Below are 24,568 nucleotides of genomic sequence, written 5' to 3'. Positions count from 1 at the left end.
ATTACAGAGAAATAAATTAGGTTTTTCATACCTTTGGTTGGAGATTTGGATGAAGTAGCACATACCCATTAGGATCAATTGCAAAATAGTATCCATTTGGACAAAGCTGAAAAAAAGAAACTAAGTTTAGCATTATAAGGTTTTAAGTAATAAAGATTAATTAATGATTTTCAAGCAATAGTCACATTGAGGAAAATACATTGTCTCAGGCATCATGAAATATGTGAGAGATTAACATAGAGAAGATAATTTCTGAATATTTACTCTTAGAATCATAAACTTGAAGAATAATTTAGGATGGGACCTCTGGAGGTCACCTGGTACAATCCTTCACTGAAAGCTCAGCTAACTTCAAAAGAAGATCCAACTTCAAATTTGGACTAGGTTTCAAAGGGTCTTTGAATACCTCCAATGGAGATTCCACAACCTCTCTGGGCAACCTGCTCCAGTGTTTAACCACCCTCACAATGATTTTTTTTCCTTATTCCCACCTGGAATTTCCATTGCCACAACTACATTGATTGCCTCTTGCCTTTTGCTATAAAACTTCAAGAAATGTCAAGGTCCATCTTCTCCATAAGTCCCCTTAGGTAACCCCATTAGGCTTCTCCTTCAGGCTGAACAAACCCATCTCTCTCAGCTTCTCCTCATATACCATGTACTCCAGTCCCTTGGCCAATTTAGTGGCTCTGCACTGGACTCTGCCCAGCACCTCAGTGTATCTCTTACACCGAGGAGATCAAACCTGGACGCAGTACTCCTGATGCAGGTGTTCACTGCACAGCTGGACGCTTTTACTGCAAGGGCACACCACTAACGTATGTCCAGGATGTCCTTCATCATGACCCCAGGCCCCCTCCTGCCCCAGGCTGTCCTGTGGCATGGGATTATTCCATTCTAGAGGTAGGACTTCGCATTTGCCTTCAGTCAAAGTTGTGATGTTCCTTTGCTTTCTCATCTGTTGTTTTCCACAGTACTAGTTATTTTCTTAGAAATTCCCCAGCTAGACATCTTAATATATAAATCAATCATACTGACTAGGGGACAGACAGACATGTATATTAGAGAACTTTTCTATAAAGAACCGTCCTGTATAAAAGCTAAGTATTGCTATTAGCTGAAATGATTGTGTACTCTACACTGTGATAAGAACCAAACACTCAATTAAAGAGCAGTGCTTTAAGCTACAGGAAAATAATGACTTGGAATATATCCCCCAGTGTAGAAGTTGGCTTTTACAGGTGCATCCTGATGGACTATTCACACAGAAACACTTATATGGCTGGAGACAAAACCACCAGAAAATCTACAACAATGGAAAAGAATATATGAAAAAAAGCCTGCTGGTATTTTGACTCGTATCCATTCATTGCTGTATGACTTATGAAAGACTGCGCACAGAAATCATACATAAATCATACATAAAGAGAAACCACCAACACAAGCAACTTACCGTAAATCGGGGTGTCAGTTTTTTTATGTCCTCCAAAGAGACATCAACCCCCATTACTCCAAGAATCAGCTGATTCTGGTAAGATTCCAAAATGTTAGAATACATTTGACATATTTACAATGCAGAATAACTGCAACAGTCAGTGAATTTTGATTTTGCCTTTGTCTCTTGACAGATATTACTTGAAAAGTTGCCTATTTACTTATCTATTCTAAATATTTTAAATAATATCCAAGTGATTCAAAATAACATTCAATATATTCAGAATTTAGTATAGAATATGAAAATTGCTTATGAAGATGAATATGGATGCTTTCCTGGATGAATAAACAATAAATGTAAGAACAAAATAGGTGAAAGCAAAAGCAATGCTTTAATATTGCCAATGATGTAGATACTAAATTACTAGGACCAATATAGAGCTACTACGGCATGCTTAGGTGGGGCAATTGATGAGTGAGACCCCAAAATAATTAACCTCTTTTGGCTATGGTATAATGATGAACGAAAAAAAAAAAACAACAACAAAACCAAAAACCCCAGTGACTATAACAATCATCAGCATTTGAAATCAAGGACTCAGGCACTACATTTACTTCACGTGTAATTTATTTTCCTACTACAGAAAAGGAGGGCAGTTATTTACATAGGATCACCTGAATCCTTTCTCCATATTAAATAAATTTGGAATATGTATTGGAAGATGCATCTTGCAGTCTGTAACCTAAAATTCATGTAGAGACATAAGTTGAGCAGATTCAAGTTCTCCTCTTGTTCCTCTGTACTAGACCATGGCTGTTTTATTTCTCAGAAAGACATCCTTTGATAATCAGCAGTCTCTCACTTTGCAACCAGACTCAGTGAATTCCATTATCTTGTAGATAAGATTATGAAACCTTTGTTTGTTTTGTTTTTTTTTTTTTTTTAAAGGGAAACTAAGACAACTCTTCTGAAAGTAAATAAAAGAAATTGTAGTGATCAAATTTGTATTTATTAATTCTGAGTCTATGTAATATCTGAGAAATCGAATCAAAGAATATCTTGTTTAAACTTCAGTATATTTTGACATGATTGAACATGAATATCACACCAAATGTACAGTATTTTACCACATACTGTAAGCATATTCTAGGTTTGATTTTAAAAAAGCAGCATTCTGATTTTGTGAAGAGGACATAAATTGATTCCATATCAGACAGTAATAGAGATGGGCAGTTGTATTTATTTAATACTTTGATTTTAATCTAAGTACACAGTGCTATTTTCTATTATCACTACAACAAATTAATTTAAATTCTCTACATCATTGCCCTTTACCCTGAAATGTCATAGCTTCACAGATTTGTTATAAATTTATCTGGGCATTCCTTTCTTGGCAAGGCCTAAATAATATCATCATCTACTTCCCATCTATTGAGCACTTTATGCATTCCCACTGCCACCAGGTCACAGAGATAGATCAAGGAATGTCATACCCTGAAAATCAGAACTACAAAAAGGGTGATCTGCGTTTCCTTGTTCCCAGGAGGTTATCAGGTAACTAGCGATGACCTCTTTGTTTCTGATATACAAGACAATTAAACTCTAGAAAGCTTTATGGAAATACACATTTTTCAAGGAATTTAGCATTAAATGTAATTCAAATAACTGATTTTTTTTTTTTCTTTAAGTAACAGCTTACTATTTTCCCATTTTGTTCCTTTGTTAGATTGAAGACAGGTAGAGTTCCTGTAATCACAAGGCCCAGCTCCTAGGAAATAACCACATACAGAGGGGAGAAAAACACTTTTTAGTTAAATAACAAATACTGAACTATAATATATTAGAATAAACAAGGGATTACTGTAGCCAACCAGTAGATTAAAGTACTGACTTTAAGTTTGAAAAAAAAGAAAAAAATAATACTACTTCATTGATTCTATGCATAGAAAGTTAAAATTACTTTTTTTGTGTGTTCTTGTGTTAGTGAGAATAATAAATTACTTTTTAAAAATAGATGGTGTGCAACAACTTAGGATATAATAGTTTAAAACCCCCTAAATGTTATGAAAACATGTTTACAGCTACAGTACCCACCATATTAAAAACTTCAGATAGTTGGGGGAAAAAAAAAACCCAAAACAAAAAAAAAAAAGAAAAAAAAGGAGAAAGCTAACTCAAACTTAAAGATAGTAAATAAGTAGCAACAACCACATACAAGCAAAATCAACAGAAAAAATCCAACAGGTAATACTACTACTGCTTTTCGTATCATCACTACTTTTCAATGGCTTGCAGTAGTGTCCATCATCAGTTCTGTAAAATCACATAGTCTCTTCTGGTACTGAGGCAAGGAATTTGCACTTATTTGGGAAGATGCAAGAAATTTGTTTTTCCTTTATTAACAATCACAACTCATACTTACAGTAGGATCCAGAATACCATATGTTTAGATAGCCAGAAAAGTTTTGTTTTCCATTCTAGATTGTGCATAGGGAGATTTCTACCTTTTTTATGCTAATGTTCGGGTTTTATTTCCAAAATGTTTTACCCCTCACTGATGTGTACTCCTTCCATGTATTTTATTGAGGAACCATATCACTTATCTCCCTTTTTTCATTACAAAAAAATAAGCTGAAATACTTTATTAATCCACTCTGATGAAATCTGTTCTCCATTTGCTCAGTCTAGTAGCACCTTTTTGAATTTTATACCATCCTTCATGAACTTGTTTGTGTATCAAATGAAAGGTGATGGGATCACAGTTAGTAATGTTACAAACAAGGTGAGGAGAAGGACAAGTGGATGCTTTAGGAGAATAAGAGAAGCAAGAAATGGAGATGAATCAGAAGAAAAGAGAGAGGAGGATATTTTTTAGAAGGGGCATTGAAGATATACATAACAAAACAGGAGGGGTATGTATGGGGAATAACACTCTCTTCCCCCACTAAAATATACAATTAGAGAGGACAGTAATTGTGGATAAATTATGACTAACTCATAAACCTAAAAGTATCTGAAAATTCTGGGATTATCTTGGAGAAAGTGAGGCCAGAGCAACACTGTAACAGAACCCAAAGGAACAGGGCAAGAAGAGAGGTGTGAATTGCCAGAAATACATCAAATTATTGAAGACAGTCTTGAAAGACAGCCTCAAATGAAAGTACCTCTTTAGGATTTCATAACCTGAACTTAAGATCAGTTCAAATGTGGCCTCATGTAATACACTTTGCATTATTTTATCCTTAGCCCCAAAAAGGCTGCTGGACGGTACAAGAAAAAGGATAGGAAAAAGTCCAGTGAGGCACAAGCAGGAGAAGGGTAAGCCCTACAGGAGGGAATTGCTTTAGGCAATTTAAGATCAAGAACCAGTGTGACAAGTTGGTAAAACCAAGAATCAGGAAAAGGCTCCAGAGTGGATTAGATACACCTGTGCCTTTATGCTCTCATCTGTGATGAGAAAGACCACAAATTTCAGCCTTTACCTCAACAGTTTTGCTTGGGTTGTCCTCCTTTTCATAAATAAGTATATGTATGCACACACAAACATATACATAATTATATATACACAAACACATATTAACACATGAATGGAGAAAAGCTTGAAGGAACCCACTGAAAATATAAAGTAACACAACAGAAGTCTGCAGGTTATCACTTGTTTTACTTCATTAAACGAATCTCTTTCTATCCCCAGTTACAAATTTAGCTTTGGCTTTACAACAGGATATGTACAGAACATATGAACTTTCGTCATAACATCCTTTATGTTTCCAGTAAGTACCTCAATAGTAACCAAGAAAACATGGTTAATGAACTTCTGGCTATTGAAATTCCAAAGGAAAACTAGTTCCTCTGTGTCACGCTCAGTTCTATGATGTGTTGATAAAAATTTTACAGTAATGCTGACTGACGGGAAGAAGTGGATTTTGACATGACATTAGATGACCATGCGAACTTGGATAAATACATGATTCCACATGACCATTTTAGAGTAATTTTTGCCTAGTTAGAGTTACTCAGAAGAAGGTTATCTAGAGCAACAGATTGGATTCCTGCTAATAATACTTTGCATTTCGTAGTTTCCTGAATATGTTTGTTTTACAAGACCAAAGTGATAAATTCAGCAGTAAGGAAAGCATTTCGTATATCTTTTTGTTTATTTCCCCATTATATACACTGTCCAACTAAAGAAATCATTACCTTAGCAAGCAAGCAATTACAACCACCATGATAGTTTAAAGATCCAAGTTCAAAATCTGTACAAATACCCAGTAAAATTGACTGGTTTCATTTTACCTGCAATACTTTTTGGGGGAAAAAAAAAGAAAAAAGTAGTAACTCCTCACCAGTAACGTAACAGATGACCTCTACTGCAGCACAGGTACAATACTGGAAAACTATTTGCTTCTTTCTTCTTTTGTTAATTTGAGGACAACAATGACCTACACTTTAAGATCTGTGTGTAGGATAAATTGGTTTTCTCTGGTAAAGTTCAGGACACTTAGGAGGATACTAGGTGCAAGTAATGACCAGCACGTTGGAAATAGCTGTTCAGGAAACTGCTCTATTGAAGTGTATAGATGCTGGAAATGCAAGAATATTATGTTTGGAACTGTAGGAAATTGTGTCCTCAGGACTGTGGAAAATGGACCCCATAGTTACTGATTCGCTAAAATTCTTACTTTATTAGTGATAAATACAGATCATACCAGAGCATCCAGATAGACATTTGTCCATTGGACTTGTTTGGCTTTTTCTCCAGCTAAAACCATTGGTCTTCCCAAAACATCCAGATATTCCTGCCAAAAAGTGTAACAAACTCATCAGAAGGCAGTTATTAGATCAAAGTCCAGAAACAGCATAAAAAATAAACAATAATGAAATAAAAACAATTAAAATATCAGGAAAAAAAAGTACTCAGAATTCACCACTAATATAAGAGTAGTATTTAGTTACTTCTTTAAAATTCTACTACCCAACAGCTCAGACTTCAGTTTGCAGTATCTACTGCCAAGGCAATTGCTGTATTTCGGTCTCAGTCACATGGACCTTACACATTCATAACCACTGTTCTCTTTCCCCAAAGTGAGAATTACAACTATTTTTGTTCCAAAATTAATTGCTAATGACATAATGAAATTACAAGCAGATCACAGAACCTTCAACCCAGAAGAGAGAGTGGGCGATGGAGGGTGAGTGGTGGAACAGCTGGGTATGTTAAGCTCCTACAGCAACAACTTGCATAACCTCTATTGAAACAAAAAATTCAGAGTTGTAAAATCTCATAGTCCCTTCCTGCCTTCAGTTTGGGAGTACAGCTAAAGCTGGTGATCTTATGAGATGTCAGACTTATGGTCTCGTTTGGGAGTGGATGCCATCAAACTTGCTTCAGTCTTCAACCTTTTCTATTTGTCTGATCATATTAGGGATATTTCTTGCCAGACACTATCTGGAAGAGTTTAACAGAATCAAAGGACTGTTATTCAAGCCAAAAAAAGGACTCTTATTTTCTGCCAAAAAATGTCATGCCTGGCCTTGTAAGGACAAAGAACTGCTATGATATTTCTCTGCTTTTCTGGACATGTGAATACATGGGCTTTCAGACAACTGAAAATAATATCTATTCATCTACACTGTCAGTTTGGATCACATCATATAATTCCAGGGTCCTGTGCCCTTAATTATCTACACTCATGTCTGCTAAAATTGTCCTGCATTATTTTTGAAGGAAAAAAGCCGTGTTTCTCCCAGACTGGCTGGATGAATCCAGGAACCTCTCCTATAAGCAGGATCGTACCAGGTCACTGTTTCTGCCCAGCCGAGTTCCGATACTCTAGCAGGGCTACACCTTCACACAGACCCACAGTAATACAACCCCTTAGGATCATGCTGTAAGTATGGCAGGAGGCAGACTACAAATGTCCAGGCATTTTATAAAAAATTACTGGATTTGTAGAACTTTATAAAAAAATCGTTTCCATATCTCAGGATCAAAGAGGGACCTTGTAAGGCCAGGAGGAAAACTGAGCCCAAAACCTAGTCCTTGTGCAGAGGTGTGCAGAATGCAGATCACTTCAAATTCTATGTTGTGTACACATGGCCAACCTGCTTTAGGGGATGCTAGCGTGCCTGGGATGCATGCGAGCTGCTGTGGGCCAGCTGGCCAGGGAAACAGGGATCACACTGTGAATTGGCTCACTGAAACTATTAAAAATGAATAAATAAATTAGAATACTTTAACAGAATAATGCCTCATATGTAAAAGAAAGCTTTAATTTTTCCTCTGTTTTTAATGTAGCATAACTTATAATTTCATTGATTCAAACAGACATGAAATGCAACATATCTAAGAACAGAAATTACTCCAGTTCTTTGTGTTACAACTGTATCTGCATTTGGCCAACACACTTACCTGGGTGTTAATTCTTATGGCTCCAATGGACGGAATTTCATAGTAATAACCTAAAATTTGGAACAGAATTAATACCACCTTACTGTAATATATTGCTAGTCTCTTCATCTTGAGGAATTTCACTTAGCTTGCAATTTCCAATTTAATTTTTATAGAAATTACCATGTATGAATGGAATACTTTTTTGGTAGATGCCATCACAATGCGTGGCCACCTATGATTGGTCACCATGCCATACAGGCCAAGCTAGTTACTTACTCTTGAACAGTGAGAGCATATAAAGTGTTTCTTTTGTCTGTTTTTAAAGCTGAGATAATGTACTGAATTTGTACTCCTGAATTCCCAGTTACTCTGATGTGCAAGTATATTTAATGGTTATTTTAATACACTGTGACAGCAATGTAATTATATGCTGAATGCATACAGGAATGCAAGTATAGCTACAGCCTGCCACAATAGTGACGTTCACAGCAGAACAATATATAAGGCGCTCTGTGGAAAGGATGAAGAAAACAAACCGGTATTTCTTCTAACTAGACATCAGAAATGCCTTTATTCATCACTGATTTTATCACCTATTTGTTTGAATTAAAAATCTTGCCCATAGGCAAGACTAGTAAGACTGAAAAGACAGGCACTGAGATCCAAGTTACAACCATGTAAGTTGTAAGTCAGATTGGAAGGAAGGGGTTGAGGACCGGAGAGGTAAAAGTACTGACGTTAGTCATTTACTTTGCCATAAGCAATGCATGACTGGATAATAAATTAAAACTTCTAATTAAGGAAAAATTAAATTAAAAATTGCTTCTTTGGATATGCAAAAAAATAATCACATCCGTTTTGGACAGAAGATAATGATAATTTTGCCTTGATAATCAAATGACATAGGTAGTTATGCTTTAAGCCAGCTGGTCCTCATTTGTTTTGAAACATGGGGTTCACATGCACACAGTATTTTGAGATACAAAGACGTTAGTTAAAAAATCCCTGTTCAAAAAACCAAACATTGATTTTCTGTAATTATCTAATTATACAATCTGGTCTTCATGAAGTTGTAGTGTCTTCTGCATAACTTGCCAGCATACTGAGGGATTCATGAGGTTATGATATGTATGCTATTCATACAGGCTATGGTTTCTTCTATATAATTTTTTTTCTGTATCTGTATCTTTCTCTTATCTTTGCCTTATGTTATTCTTATGCCTGAGAGTCGTATCTTATCCTCCTTCCCTAGCAGGCTTAATTTTCAAGACCCTTTGTAATCTGTCCCACCTCTCACCTCTTGCTTCTCACTGATTTGTAAAATAAATTTATCTATTTTCTATTGATCTGTATTTATCTCTTATCTCTTGTTCCATAATTATACTGTAAGATATTTCAGACACCTCTTTATTATACTCGTTTTAAATGTTTCTGACCACATTTTTCATGTAGAAATTTTAGGAGGAAGCATTTTACTTCCTTACTTTCAACTTTTTAACTTTTTTTTTTCCCTACATAAAGAAATCAGGATAAAAATAAAAAATGTAAGATGCTCTTAGAAGCTAAGAAATCACAGCAAGAATAATGTTGATATTTTCATTAAAAAAGGGAAAAATAATGCAATTCATCTGGTCCCTTGTAAGTTTTGGAGAAAAACAGAAAGAAATCGAACCAGCCAACTAACCAAACAAAAAATCCCTTTGTCCAGACCCCTTAATATAAAACAGCTTTGCTAAATTTCTTATCTGTCATCAGTTCCATCTTTTCATAGATGGCTATTACAATGAGAATTCTCAAAATTGAACCATAATATCTTATTGTTATAAAAAATACTGTGATATTTTTCTTATAATATAAAGTGTTAAATAACATAATCAGAAATGAATATGGAAGCTTATTCTTTACTTATATATATTTATATACACATTATTTAATCAAATAACTTTTTGGAACTTTTATTAAAAAATACAATAAAGCTAAAAATCAGGCTGAAAAAAATCTGTAATTTTTTAGACAATAATAAAGACATCACCTATCCAAAGCTCTGGCAAAGAATAGTCTCAAAGAAAAACACAGTACCTTTATTTTCACAGGCCATCCACTGTATGGGTCCTTTGTCATAATTATGTTGACCAACAGAAAATGTGAACACACGTACCTATGCAAGTTAAAAAACCAATGCATATAACTTAACTATATGTCATTAATTAGCTGTGATGCTCAAGTTAATGATACTTGGATTTTTCATACATTTGAACAGAAAACAAAAATGTGAATTTTCCATTTTTTATCACCATAACAGATACACTGTTTACTATATTTTATGTATTCCTAGTATTTGGTCCATAAAGTAGAACTCAAGAAGAATGTTCTTTCATACATCTTTCATACATTAAAGCTGGTACACTGGTTACCACCCACGAACCATTTAAATTTCTCCACAACCCCCCTCCCTCGGGTGGTAATTATAACTCTTCAGGTTTTGTTAAATTAGTTGACAAAATCTCCTATCAATATTAGATGCTCACCAATGACTTAAAATGAACATATGCATGGCAGTAGAATTCAAAGCAATGCAAAACAGTATGTTTTACGATATAAAATAATTTGGGGGGGAGGGGAAAATAAATTTTTTAGATACTACAGAAAAGAAATTCTTGTTTTGCTCAGACTTTCAGTCTTTTTCATGTCACACCACTAAATTAGTTCAACGGAGCTCCATAGAAGGGTTAAGCTTCTGATATTTCACTTTAAGCTCTTGATATTCATTAAAGCTATGTGTTTTATAAGCATAATTCCATTCTGTTTAGCGAATGCAACTCAATCTATCTCAGCAACTAAGGGAGTTATGGCTTCAGAAGAATTCACCAAATTCTATCCAAGATTTGGACTGAAAACAGGCTTTTCAGCTGAAATTATTTTCCATGCAAATTGTCTGATTTGAATGAGAAAAATTAAAACCAAAATCTGGTATTGCTGTATACAAATTAAAAACCCTACAAGACACATAGAAAAATTACAAATATTATGTTTCAGCTTCCGGCTGAATATTTTGCTCCAAATCTGAGCATTTCTGTAAAAGGCAGGAAAATTATTTTCCCAACAGTTTTAATAGCTGTTCACTGTTATCATGTCCCTCTGAAGGAATGTCCAAGGACCAGACTGCCTTTCCTTTCAGACATCTCTTTCTTTATGGACCTTTAACTTTACCACTTCACTTTACAAATCACAGATCACAACATGAAAACAGAATATGAATTCCTTTCTATGGAACTTAATGAATATATTTAAAATTCAAACATAATACAATTAATTTGCATACAGGCTATAACTGAGTAATAAGGTAATGTTTTCTTTAAACAATATTGATAATATAAAATTGCAGAGACTCCTTGTAAATTACTGATCATTAAGTCTTTAAATGATTATTTATCCAAATTTTCATCACGTTATTTAGCATGTGCGATTACTACCTAAACCTTCATTTGTCAAATAACCAACAAATATCATGTGACATAATCACAGCTTATGTATTAATCAAGAGCTGTAGGAATAGCTCCAAATCATCAATCAGCAGCTAGAGGATGGTGAAACTTTATTAGTGTTGACCCCTATATGCAAGCAGGGTGAACAAACCTTTGTGCTAGATGTCATATTTAATTAACAATATGTTTTGATTTGCTTTATCCATATAAGCCCTTTGTTTCTGCAGTTAAAATCAGAATTAAAGCAACTACTCTGCTGCACTGAATGCTGACACAGGTGCTTGGTTTGCTTTTTTTTTTAAATACAGACAAAATTTGAAGTTTTTCAATAAAACTAATAAAACTATCCCATACAGGGTCATTTCTCAGTAATGAGTCAAGCCAATTACACTTCTAGTTACTCAGATAGGTATAGGAATGACTGTACATGATGGTAAAATTTTGTTCTTATAGTTTACATGGATAGAGACAGATGAAAAATAACTTCTATTACCTTGAAAATATCAGTATTGATAGTGTCAACATGACTTCACCTGATATGTCTACATCTCATTTATTTTTTTAATACTGTATCCCATTGTAAATTCAAGTTACATTTGCGATCCCCCATTTGCTCTTGACCTCTTTTACAAAATGTCAGCTATAACTCTTCTAATGGATCTTTCTGTTTCTATTTAATTACCATGTGTTTTGTCCAAGCTGAATATCACAATGTTATTTTCTATTGGTATCTCTCAGCTCACAAGGTCCCTGCCTACTACTTTTTTATTTTTTTTTGGACTCACCACTGCTCCCAGTTTAGTGTCCACTAAACACTTGATTCAGAATACATTCTTCTCAAAAATTACAGTGCAATAAGAAAAACCCCACTGAAGGCCACTAATTAGATAGTTGAATGACCTGATGTCTCTTTTGGATTAAAACTAAGTAATTAAGTTAAGACAAAGTCATGTGGGTTTACTTGTGTGTGTATAAAACACATGAGTCAATTAGACTGGACTGTCTAGCATTTGATCTCAAATATAAAAATGAAACACTGCATTGGATTCAAGTTGCGAAATGGTATGTAATTTAGGGAAAAGAGCAGCATGTTAAATCTGCAACTAATCTATAAAGAATTTAGAATTTAAATTATTGACAACAAGCAGAGGACAATATATCTGATTTACTGTTCCTTGGATAATTAACAGAGATAAAGAACTGCAATGAAAATTAGAGATTTAATTGTTACTTGGTTTGGCAAGAGGGTGGAACATTCAAAAGAGTTTTCTTTTTCCTATTGCCTCATCTGGAATTGAGTAGAATGACAGACCAGCTGGAAAAATGAGTCAGCAAGTCAAATTAAACAAGCCAATTTTAGCAAAAAAACATGTTCTGTGCTAACATTTTCTGTGACAGAACCCAGAGTCAGCCAAAGGACTGAGATGCGTCTGTCTATACCTTTTCCTTATAGACATATGTCCAAAGAAGAGGAAAGGCTTTCAAACTGAAAAAGTCAGCTTTAATTACTTTTAAGAGGGAATTTATGACTGAGAACACTTGGAGCAACTAGATCAGACACAATGGATATGAGCACCTCTCCCTTTGCCTGTCCTTCCTTTTAAGTTTGGTTTCAACCAACTAAGTGGATTTCTGAGTTGAAGCAAACTGCCAAGTACTCTTTGATCCCAAGAAGTTGTTTTCAATCACCACCAAGGCCTGGTTATTTTTTCTCCATGCTTCTCTGCAGCCTCTTAGGTTCTGCATAACCTACAGGTTCCCAGGTCCTTTTGCTATGACTCTTGCTTTCCACAGTCTCTTCATTTCTCTGTTTAGGAGGAGATTAACTGACCTTTATAGATAGATATGTTTCTTTATCAGATATCAAGAGAGCTACACGATTAATTTACTTAACTAAATGTCGGCAAGATGAATCCCGTCATTTTATGTCTATCACGTAAAAATAGCAAGAGTGCACCTTTCTCTACCACTAGATAAACAGAGTCAAAAACTGATCTCATCAAATCATGCAACTTCAGTTTTCATGATGACAGTATGATTTCAGAATATTTTAATCTGGCCTTTACAACTGCAGGTAAAGATTCACAGATAATCTCTTTTACTACAGACCAAGAGAAGCTGTGATAGAGAGGAATAACTAATTCAGTAATTCCAGCGTGATCCAGGAGATTATTTTTCCCACTAATGTGCTTATAGATTTTCAGATATGACGAAAAATTGTTTGTGGTTTATATTTAATAGGTACACTTCTGAAATAAGAGGACAATATAACATTTTTCTGAATAAAATCGTGAAACTGCTTTTCTATATTCCATCATGCACTCCATCTTCTAAATCCCTTGTAAGTATAGCCTTTAAACCACTTATCATTTTGGTACTTTTCTGCCATAGGTCAGGGAAATGTTATGTGGTTTTCAAGCTGCCACAGTTAAAACTGTGACTGCATTTTTGTCCTTACTGCCTTTACATCTGTGGGCAGAAATCTGAAGATGATTTTGGTTCTGCTATGAACTAACTGAGACCAGAAGACATTTATGACCAATTTGAACCGAGAACAGAACTTCAGAGGATGATCTGAAAACCCTATACACAAATTAGGATTAGCCAATAGGAAGCACCAAATACAAAGTTTCACATAAATTCTGGTCTATAAGCTATCATGCTGAACTGCTAGATCCAGGAGTCCCAGGGATGCAGTTCTGAACCATTTGGGTTATATCTATAAAGGTAAAGCAGCTTTTTTTCTCCTAGGAAGCACAGGGGGAAGAGAAATAAAAGTCCTGTGTTTAACAGCAGGGGTAAGACTCACAATGATGTGCTAGAGGGCAGTTTTAGGATCCCTTAGGCTATCTTCATGCAGTAAATAAAATGGGACATAACCCTTTTTCTTTCTCAGGCCACGAGGGCAAGTGGCACAGCATGGCTCACATCTCTACAGCTAAATTATGTTGCCATCCTCCCTCCCTGTCGTCACGCACCCCCCCACCCCCCGCACTGGGTGATCTCGTTATAAAATCTTTTGGGAACAGGCCGTGGCTCATGCTACCCCCTGAACTGAACACAGACATTGTTCAAAAGAGTTGATTGCCACAGGCCAAGAACCATACTGTTGGGTCTGTTAACGATTAAACAGTATGGATAATTGCAGACATTTCTCCAGCCTGCACCCTGGCCTTGGATTGTTCGTTAGTACAGATAGAGCTGTCTGATTCCCTCATATGAGTAAAGTCGGTTTTCTCGTGACAGACGGAGCAAGGCTCACCCTTTTCAAAATGACCGTGACAGCGGTGCCTCTAGTATTTTAAATGAGAGTTCAATGCTCATACAAAAGAGGGCTGAGTTCATGTTTCTCAGTTTGAGCAAATTCATAAATTCCACTGCTCTGAATATCATGAAAGTTCAGAAGTTGGAGATTTCGGCTTTTGTATGTGTCTCTCAGACTGCCTACACATTTTGCCCTTAATAGCAATCGGGAAAAGCACAGAGATGACCTAAGCAGCAGGTTACGAAACCTAGTCAGGTGCTAAGGTTGTGAAGTCTAGAACTCAAAATGCAGAATTCACAATTTTATGTCAAATCAGGAAAGACCAAGAAAAGCATGATACACCAACAGTAATGTATCAAGTTGTACTTTTGGTATTTATGACCACCTTAGGATCTGCCTCTTGCTGTGGGTACTCTCCGAAAATATGTGTAGACGTAGGGAAACTGGGGAGAAAACCCACATGGGAAGCAATAAGAATTTAGCTCTCAAATATTTTAGATGCAAAGATAATTGCAGGCTGGACATCTTTGAATTTATAGACATGAAGAAAGTATGAATGCATTTGATAAAACACCTACTTGAGTGTTTCCACAATTGATCCTCTATGCTCTGATTCAGCAAAGCATTTAACTATGCAAGTAATCCCCTTGACATCAATGGAAAAATGCTTTAATTGAGGCATGTGCTTAAAGAGTAATAGGAATAGGTCCTTGGAACTACTTTTCTAGACATTTATCCACAGTGAATTTCTCCCAGACTGTCCACGTATATTTGCAGCCTTCTCTATCATTAATATCTTTCATACACTACAATTCAAGTAGTACATAAATACAACTCAAACTTCAAGCTGCAATGCTAACTAATTAATTCATAGTCTAATTATAGTCTGTGTAATTATAGTCTAACAAAGAAAAGAAATAATGACACTCTAAAAATTAGCTCACATTACAACCTAATGCTAAGCCTTCTTCTATCTTAAAATAAAAAGAAAAATTAAGTTTGTTACATATTAGGAGATTATTGGAAAATCTCACTTTCTTTGGATATGATTCTATACTGATAACATGGGACCAAAACCATTTAACAGTCTTAATATATTGGGAAAATAGATCCAAGAACAGTGATGTGTGGTGTAGTTATATGCAATTACTCTACAAAAGGAACTAACAACTGAGGATTATACCTGGAGTCTTCATAACATATGCATAAAATGAAAGGTGCATGTTCACTGAAGAAGTCTTTAAAGTGAATGCCATGAATCCCTGAAATATGTTTTGAGAATTGCAAAGTGTTTCCAAAATGAAAAAAGTGGTTTCGTCCCGCTTGCTTTGTTTCCTCACAAAGAAAACATATCTGCATGAAAATGGGGATATTTTCTAGTGCAGAGGTTGAAAACACCGTTATGGTTAACATAATGAAAAATTTCAGAATTAACACTCTCACAGAACTAAAAAAACCCCTAATTTAGCTACACTGTTCTACATCTTCTTAGTGCCACCTTGTGGAATTAAAGCAACTCATTCCTTACTCACTGAAGGGCTAGCATGTGGTGCCTCTTCCTCTTCTGCCATACGGCTAAATGTGTGAAGGTATAAATACTGCTGATACCTACTAATCTACCTCTGCTAAATTGATTATAATTAGATAGATGGACCACTGATTATGTGATCCTTTAAGTCTTTACCTAGTTTAGACTTAATCTTTGATGAGCCAGAAGTTTCACAGAAGTACAAGCAGAAGTATTCAATTCTGTAAGCTCACAATAACTTACTGCAGGACTATTACATGATGACAAGGAGGCTATGTCCTCTGTATTACACTGCCTCCACAAGTAAGGTGAAGTTTTTAATCTCAACATTTTCTAGGTGTAGGTATAAATCAGCTCTGTTTTATTAGCTTTTTGCAACATTAGTCTCAAGAACAGCGGTAAGAAAGAGAAAAGTGGTGCTTTCAAAAAGACTTCAACATGAAGTGCTTGAATTTAAGTTTGAGAATGAGTTTGGCTGTGTCAACCCTACCAAAAATTTGGCCTTGGTCCACTCTCTTAAGAGCAACTGTGGCAGCAGAGCCCACACACATGCACAGAAGCTAAAGCATTGCTCCTTCCCTCGTTCCCCTTCCTTGCTGCCCCAGGAGTGGTCCCAGCATGTTGTCTGGGAGTGTGCCAGTTGGCAGAGGCTGAAAACCTCCCAGGTTTAACTAACAGTTAAAACCTGCAACTGATTGCAGGACAGTGTCCAAGCCATGTCTTGGCCCCATGTAATTTACTAATATAAATGGTGCCTTAAGACATTTAGACTAATATGATGTCTCCAACACAGTGTGATGCAGTTGCTGTATGCTTAGTTCATCCTGCTGAAAGGCAGAGATGGATTTTATCTAGAAAATCCTAAAATAGTACTCAAGTAGTCTTCTATGATGCAGATTTGTGGCTGTAGCTCTGGCTCAAAGGATGCCTACAGACTGGTTGCTTCTCCTGTCACCTACGTCAGAAGCACTGTCCTCACCAGACCACCCCGCACCACCCTGGAAACAAGCATAAAGCACTCAGTTCGGATCAGGCGGTTTTCTAGCCCCTCATCCTGTCTCCCAGTCTTCAGATGAAGAAGTTACAGTTATCTTTTTGACAATTCAGGTGTTGAATGTTTTACTTTGACCACCCTGGTTATTTACTCAGTTGATCCTTCCTTGGTTCTGTTAATAATTTTCATTGACATGAAAAACAATTAAATTCCTCCTTTCCCTAAGCTACTTCCCCTGACGCTCAGCATTTAGCATTACCTGAAGAAAAAGTAATTTTTTTCTGAGAGCTCCTTCTAAATTTGGTGGCCCATATCAGGAACCAAAGGAGTTGACAAAGCAATTCCTTCTGTACTCTGGATTAAAAGCATTTTAGGCATTTCTTTGCTAGTTCAAAACAACATTTGGAGACAGCTGAACAGCTGGAAAGGACCAGATTAATTAGAGAGATATTTACTGTTCTTATTGTGACACTAAGCCTTCTTCTTTTTTTTTTTTTGTTGGTCTCATAAGCCCTAGGGAAGAAATATTACAAATATCAGGTAAGGATTTAAAAGAATATTTAATATTCCATCCAATATTTCAAACACTAATTTTAACCATGTACTCTGACTTTTTTTTTCATGCAAATAGTCTTTGTTTGAAAATAGTATATTAACTATCCCTTTTGTATAGTTACTCCCTCAATTTTTCACTCCCATTACTCCAGTTCTTGTACAGCATGGAAAACAGTGATTGAAACTAAATGGTTGCAAATGCCAAACAGTTGTGTTAGAAGGGGGAAAAGGACAGGGGAAAGGGAAGGGTCATCGGAAATTCTCATTTCCAGCAGAACCCATTTACAGGAAATCTTCCTCTCTGGAATTATCAGTTATACAAAGTTCAAGTCTAATTTTATAATGGCCTGAGCTTCACAGGAACATGAAAATTCTAAATGAAAATGAGTTAGTGAGCTTGAAAAAGTGTATGCCAACTAAACAGGTAAAGGGACTTTTGTCCATGTTCACATGCTGTTTCTTGGGGATTGACCTGGGAACAGAACAGTCTCTTCAGATCACCTTAGAAGAGGGAGATTTAGGGATGAAAATGCTTCAAGTTTTGTTCTCGTTCCTTTTGGGGGGGGCAGGGAGGGTGAAATTAATAACTACTGGATAACAATGGAAACTCAGCACTGCCATATAGGACTGTGCTCAGGGCAACCTGACCTTGCCTCTGCTTGTAGGTAAGACGTTCCATTACTGACACAAGCAGGCACTGACGATGCCTGCTGTCAGCAGCTGGCAAATGTCCTAGCATGGCTCAAAGATTTAGTCTTATGCACAATCATGTAATAGAGAACGTCCTTCACAGTTAGCAATTAATGCAATCACTGGGTATGCTCGCTCATTGTCCTTCTTGCCAAACTGCACCTGAAATCTCAGGATTGTCTATGAGAAACATTGCATATGTACAGATTTATAGATACCACCTCTCCTATGGATGGTTTAATAATAACAAAATTAATCATGACACAGTTCACTCCTATACCAAATGATACACGTTTTCATTTCTTTTGTAATCAGCTAAATAAATTAAATTTTCAGAAAAAAAAATAGAACTGATCCTACATGCAATCTACAGGTAAAACAGTGTTGGGGGTTGTATATAGCCCTGGTGTGTTTAACAGTTTGTAACAGGGTGTTAGTAAATTTAGATGTAAATTTTGCCTTCACAAGGGCTGAAAGAGAAGAGCAGAGACCATGTATTCTAGTTAAATTACACTTTAGGTGACAAGGTATAAGCCATTTTTCAGCCTATGACGTGAGATAAATGAATTTTACCCACCTCTCACAGATTCTGTCTTTTTGTTGGAAAAAAAAAAGGTCTTCAGCCTTATTTATAAGTATGCTTCTTACAGAGAAATCTATTATAGACAAAATATGGCCTTACAGGGTTTTGGTTTTGTCTTTGGTTTTGTTTTCAAATAAAATAGCATCTACAGACTAAGTTTGCAAAAGAAAGCATTGAGGTTATTGTTTTTCCTGTCTACATGTAGGATCAAGAATAAAATATGGCCAGTCTGCATTATACAATTAATTGCCTGCAAAGAGGTGGCTTCATAAAATCATTTGTAAAGAAACCAAAATCCTTCTTGTTAAAAAGATCCATTTAAATAAAGTCAGAATTATTAAAAAATACATTTGCAGCTTGCATTCCAGGTTCTTTGGTCAGTATGGATTAAATGTCTTCTTTTGCACGTGACTAATAATGAGATTAGGAAGCACAGAATTCCCATCTAAGCCTCAGTAAACACTGAATACATGATTTTGAATTTGATATCAGGCTAACATGAACATGACTTCAACTAAAATTACAAAGTTCAAATAGTAGCTTAATATAGAAACAGAGGAATGGAGACCCATAATAGACTAAGAAATCAAAGACTGCATATGGGGGCTGATTCTGTTGTGAAATACAACAGATTTTTATTTTTTTAAAAAATTTGGAGGTTTTTTTCTCTATTTTTTAGGAAGAAGACCTATAAAAATGTTTGTGAAAACCTCAAGTCCAAATAATTAAAAGTCCATACTCAAACATCATTTTCCATAACTACACAAGTACAAGATTGCAAAGTCAGTTTCTCACTTTTCTATTAAAGACAATCTATTCTGTATAGCACATTCAATTCTGTATATTAAATTCTATCTTGTATAGTGCAAAAGATTAAAGAATGTGACTGTGATTTCCTGGAGATATGACAGAGCAGGTTTTAGCCTTTGAGTCTAATCAGGATTTTGAACCCAAGTCACTTTCTAAGTAGACACTGGGGTATTTTCTGTTTGTTTCTCAGCAGAATACTCATCCCTTACTTGAAAGATGACTTTTTTTCTTGCTTTTTGTCAGAACTGAAATATTTTTTTGCAAAATACTATACAAAAAGGCCTTGTTAATTACATATAATAATTCTTACTCTTAATCAGATTTCTCAAACAGTGCTCCTCCATCTCAGGTACTGATGTTCTCTCCTAAAAGGCAACCCTTCCTTACAGCATCTGCAGTAATCTCTAATACTTTACATTTAAGTTGCACAGGGTTTCTGCTTGCTTAACTGAAGTCTACAGTACACCTACATGTATGCTTTCTCATTTCCCATTTCATATCCCTTTCCTCTGTTATGCTTCTTGAATATATAAACACATATTTCTTGTTATCTGAATGGACTGTAACGTTGTTTCTTGAAATTTTAATTTCCTTCTTAACCTGTCATCTGTTTAGGCTGCTGCATGCATACATCTTGTGCTACCATCTGTTTGTTTCAGCTGTTCCCTTATTCTCTTGCCTACTACAGAGATTCCCATTCTGTAACTTCTCCCTTTGAGCCCCAGTATAAAGCCTCCTACATATTTCTGTCTGCTTTTTCCACCAGTGCCTCAGCAAATCTTTTCATTCCAAGATGTCCCATCCCATCTGAAACAATTCCATCTACTAATGGACTAATGCTCAGCTAACACTCAACACCTGTCTACCGGTTGGCCTAAGCAGCATTTAGAAACTAAGATTTCTATCAAGTTTTAGAATCTCTTAATAATAGTTAATTCTTTTAAAAAATATATTCAGTTGTGCTAGCTTAGTTACATTACTTGCTCTATTAAGTGGACAAATTCTGCAATTTCTTCCCAGAAAGCTGCGCTTTTACACCAATGTTGTAAAGCTAACTTCTGGAAAACTCTAGACTCAGTGAATTCACAAAGGTGAGAATCATGACTATATAACAGGTAATTTTATAGAAAAGCATCTCTTAGTCTTCATAATCATACTTTTATTTTTTTTCCCCTGGTGTCCAGTTTTGCTTCTCTATCTGCAGAAACCAATTCTTAACTTTTACATTTTCTCTACTCTTATGTTTTTAAACGAATAGGACTTGTGAATCTCTCTTATGTGGCAATTATAGCATAACAACTTATATATTCTCCCTCTATAGCTGCACTCATTACAGTCAGTTCTTATTTACTTATGGCACTTCTTCAATAAACACCAGAAGCATAGAAAAATTTATAACTTTCAGTATACAGGTTCATGAAGATAAAACAATATGATGTGAGACACAATTCCTGAATATCTTGTAGCGGGTTAGGAAAATTTCTTATTCTAGAAGATGCCAAGAATAGTTAGATTTATTTCTGAATTTTAAGGAGGAATTAACTGAAAATCAAGAAGAAGGAAGATCTTCTGAGTGAAAGATCAAGAAGTCATTTTTATTTCGAGGAAAGGAAGGTGTGACAGCAGTAAAACAAGGATAAAGAGGCAGGCTTCAACAAAGTCAGAGAACGAGCTAGCTGAGTATTGTGGGAAGATAATCTAAAAAATAAAGTATTACAAGAAAACTGGTAATTCATGAAGACGAGTACATTAAACATACAAGAAGAAACTGTCTAATGCAATGTAAGATTAAAATACTTAGAAAATCAAACACAGAAGCTGAAAATGAAGATTACCTGTAAAAAGCAGCAGTTAGGGAAAAAAAGATTCAGAGTGAAGCAAAAACCAAATATGGTTCAATAACATAATGCAGTTCCAAAAAGGCAAGTTATATTCTATGATGTATTTAGCTAAGCGCTGCATGAAAAAATAAGTCATAGAAAATACTCTGTTCTCTTGATACCCCTTCAGTTCCTCTAACTGTTCAAGAGTGTAATTTAAGAAAGGTTGAGATAACATGCCATTATACACAATAGGGGTAATTATAAAGAATGAAAAGAATTTAAGATACAACTTAGGAGAATTTGAAAGAAATTAGTTTGTTTAGTTGAAAAGACAAAAGTTAAAAAGTTGGTTGAGGGTGGCAACATAAAAATGGTTTCCTAAAATGTAAGAGAAAATTATGATGAGAATTAATTGTTCTCTGTAATAGATGTAAAATGAAAAGAAAAACCCTCTCAGCTTATTTTACCTTAAGGAAATTTAGGGAAAGCTTTCTAAACAGGTAGGCGTTGAAACAGAAGAATGTAAATACCTACGGAAGCTGTGGAATAGGATACTTTAAAGAAGAGGTTACATAAACATCATCAGGCATGGCCTAGGTACTGAACTGCTCATTTCAGAAAGTCCCAGTCCTCCAATTTTTGAGTTACAGAAGAATACAACCAACTCACATGGCATTTCACTGCAATCCCAAATTCTTAAGAATGAATGCACAGTTAATACATTGTGAGACTGAGACAGGACGAATTTTCTGACGTCTAACCTCAACCAGTTATGCCATATGTAGCATTTTGTTTGTATAAGTAAGTAAAATTGAGTCTGACTCTCTTGCTTTCATCCCAAAACAAACATAATGTGCTTTCTATATTAAGTGATATCCTATCCTTGTTGCCTTGATTAATCATTTTATGCCATCTGCAGCATCAACCTCTATGTGATACCTTGAATCAACGACTATTAATGTAGTGGTTTGGAACTGAAGATCAACAAGAATAGAAGTATGAAATAGCCCCCTCCATGCCAAATCTGAAAGAAACAAGCTTCTACTTGGGTTTTATGTAACAGATACGCAGGATTCTAATATGACTGATAAGGTTACTTTTCAACAAAGCTATATTAAAACTTTCATTAGCCTCCTGCAGTTCTCAACACCACCACATGGATTTTTATCTTGCACAGTAGAACAGTAGATAAACATGCCACAGGGCAACCCAGACAGATTCATGCTCATAATGAAACCGCAGCCTAAAAAGAAACTCAGTATCAACATGTACATGTGTGTGTGTACACATGCATGAAAAGGCTTTTCTGCATGCAGATCTTTTTCTTAAAATAAACCCTCCTCTGCTCCGCTTCACTTTCTGCTGCACCTCCTAAGTCGGTAGCAATCTTGCCCAGTAAACTCATGTACATATATAGAACAGCACAAGGGATGTGACGGTTCAATGGATAAGTAGGTAGAAAAGAGAGAAGAAATACAATGGACATGAATTCCTTATTGAAGCCTTTAAGAAAAAACTTAGAGGTGATGTTTTATAGTGTAAAGGTAAAGGTCGGTGAAAGTGTGAGAAAGGCTGTGGCAGTCTCTGTAATCCAACAGCATTGTCAGGGCATGGACACACAGTAGCAGTACGTCAGCTTAGGAGATGATTGCTGGAAGGATTATATATAGACATTTTTGAAAAAGAGTATCCTAAAAGTCACTGTACTCTGATCCCTAGTGGGGGAATAGGGCTTCAGACCCCATCAGGTAACTGTGGTTCAAAATTTAGGTTTATGGGGAAAAACATGTGCCTAATATCACACTGGGAAAAAAAATTGGACAAAAAGTATGTTATTGCATGGATTTACACACTTATGACCTTACATAGCTTAGTATTGTGCATCTTGACTATTACTGAAACATATTTGGATAATGAGTGTCACAGGAGGAAGACTGCTGATATGGAGTGTTTAAATTAATTAATGTAGTGGCATTAATCTATGTTAGGAACCCAGAAGCTGGGACAGTGGATATGTTGCAAGCCCTTCATTAATAAGTGGAGCTAAGAAAGAGGCAAAACATAGATAATTTGCCTTAAGAATAAGGTATTTCTTCAGTGAGCACTCTAATAACATGGTTTCCACTTTCACTTTGAAAGAAAAAGGAATAGATTGTGGAATTTATAAGTACTGACCCAAGTTTCACCCAGAATATTTTAGCTTTACCAGTTGTGCATGTCACAGTACATACGATAAATTAAAATTAACAGCTGGAAGATGACACACTCTTAAGACGGAAGTGATTAGGGAAGGAGCCAGGGAGCCAGTTTAACCAGCTAGCTGGAGACTTCTTCTACGTGGGACCTCCTGTATCGCTACTCCAAGAAAATTCACAGCACAGGGGAACTATCAGGAGGAATGAGAAATACCTCAGCATCTGGTTGTCTAAAGATCACAGAAGGCTAATGTAGAGAAGGCCAGAGAACAATCTACAATCCAGAAAGCTTAAAAAAATGGCTTAAGTTTTATCTATCAAACTATGCCACATGCCATTCATATATAAACCAGAATTTTGCTCAGTTCAACCCTTAACTTAATTACTTTATGTTATATCCTGTGTCACAAGACTATCACCCACTCAGAAATGCAAGAACTGTTGGGGTACTCTTTGATAGCTGTTAAGCTCTATTTGAAGCTGATATTAGTGTTGAGAAAGATGGTGTTTCTATTTTTGGCTCTATAAGTAACTCTAGAAAGTTACATTCATTCCGTCTAACACCTGATGAGAATCCCATGGCAACCCCAAGTGGAAATGTCACAGGCTTTTTCAATGGTCATTTGCAGTCAGAACTAACACTTTCAGCCTTGTTTAGAATGATTCATACATCATTGCCTAGATTAACAGTTTTCTTTTTAGTTTTACTGGCTTGTAGTTGTGCAATAATGGATTCAAACCAATGAAGAAAAAGGTCCCTCCTTTGGTAATGACAGTAGGAGGTATTTTTGTTTTAGAGGAAAGTTCTGCA

The 24,568-nt window shown here is 35.7% G+C and overlaps 1 protein-coding gene across 5 annotated transcripts in view; it reads right to left on the bottom strand.

Annotated features, from left to right (window-relative positions):
• The window catches only part of CACNA2D1 (calcium voltage-gated channel auxiliary subunit alpha2delta 1), a 431,292-nt gene that overhangs the window by 55,337 nt on the left and 351,387 nt on the right, over positions 1–24,568 (bottom strand). For all 5 annotated transcript variants that reach the window (XM_075024734.1, XM_075024736.1, XM_075024735.1 and 2 more), the window contains exons 13-18: positions 9,909–9,987; positions 7,848–7,897; positions 6,145–6,234; positions 3,135–3,203; positions 1,454–1,528; positions 32–106 (exon numbers count right to left, since the gene is read on the bottom strand). In XM_075024734.1, coding sequence (XP_074880835.1) covers positions 32–106; positions 1,454–1,528; positions 3,135–3,203; positions 6,145–6,234; positions 7,848–7,897; positions 9,909–9,987 — 438 coding nt within the window. The remainder of the gene's footprint in view (positions 1–31; positions 107–1,453; positions 1,529–3,134; positions 3,204–6,144; positions 6,235–7,847; positions 7,898–9,908; positions 9,988–24,568) is intronic.

This window comes from Buteo buteo, chromosome 4 (genome assembly GCF_964188355.1).
Source record: "Buteo buteo chromosome 4, bButBut1.hap1.1, whole genome shotgun sequence".
Lineage (NCBI taxonomy): Eukaryota > Metazoa > Chordata > Aves > Accipitriformes > Accipitridae > Buteo > Buteo buteo.
This window is presented reverse-complemented; position numbering and strand designations above follow the sequence as displayed.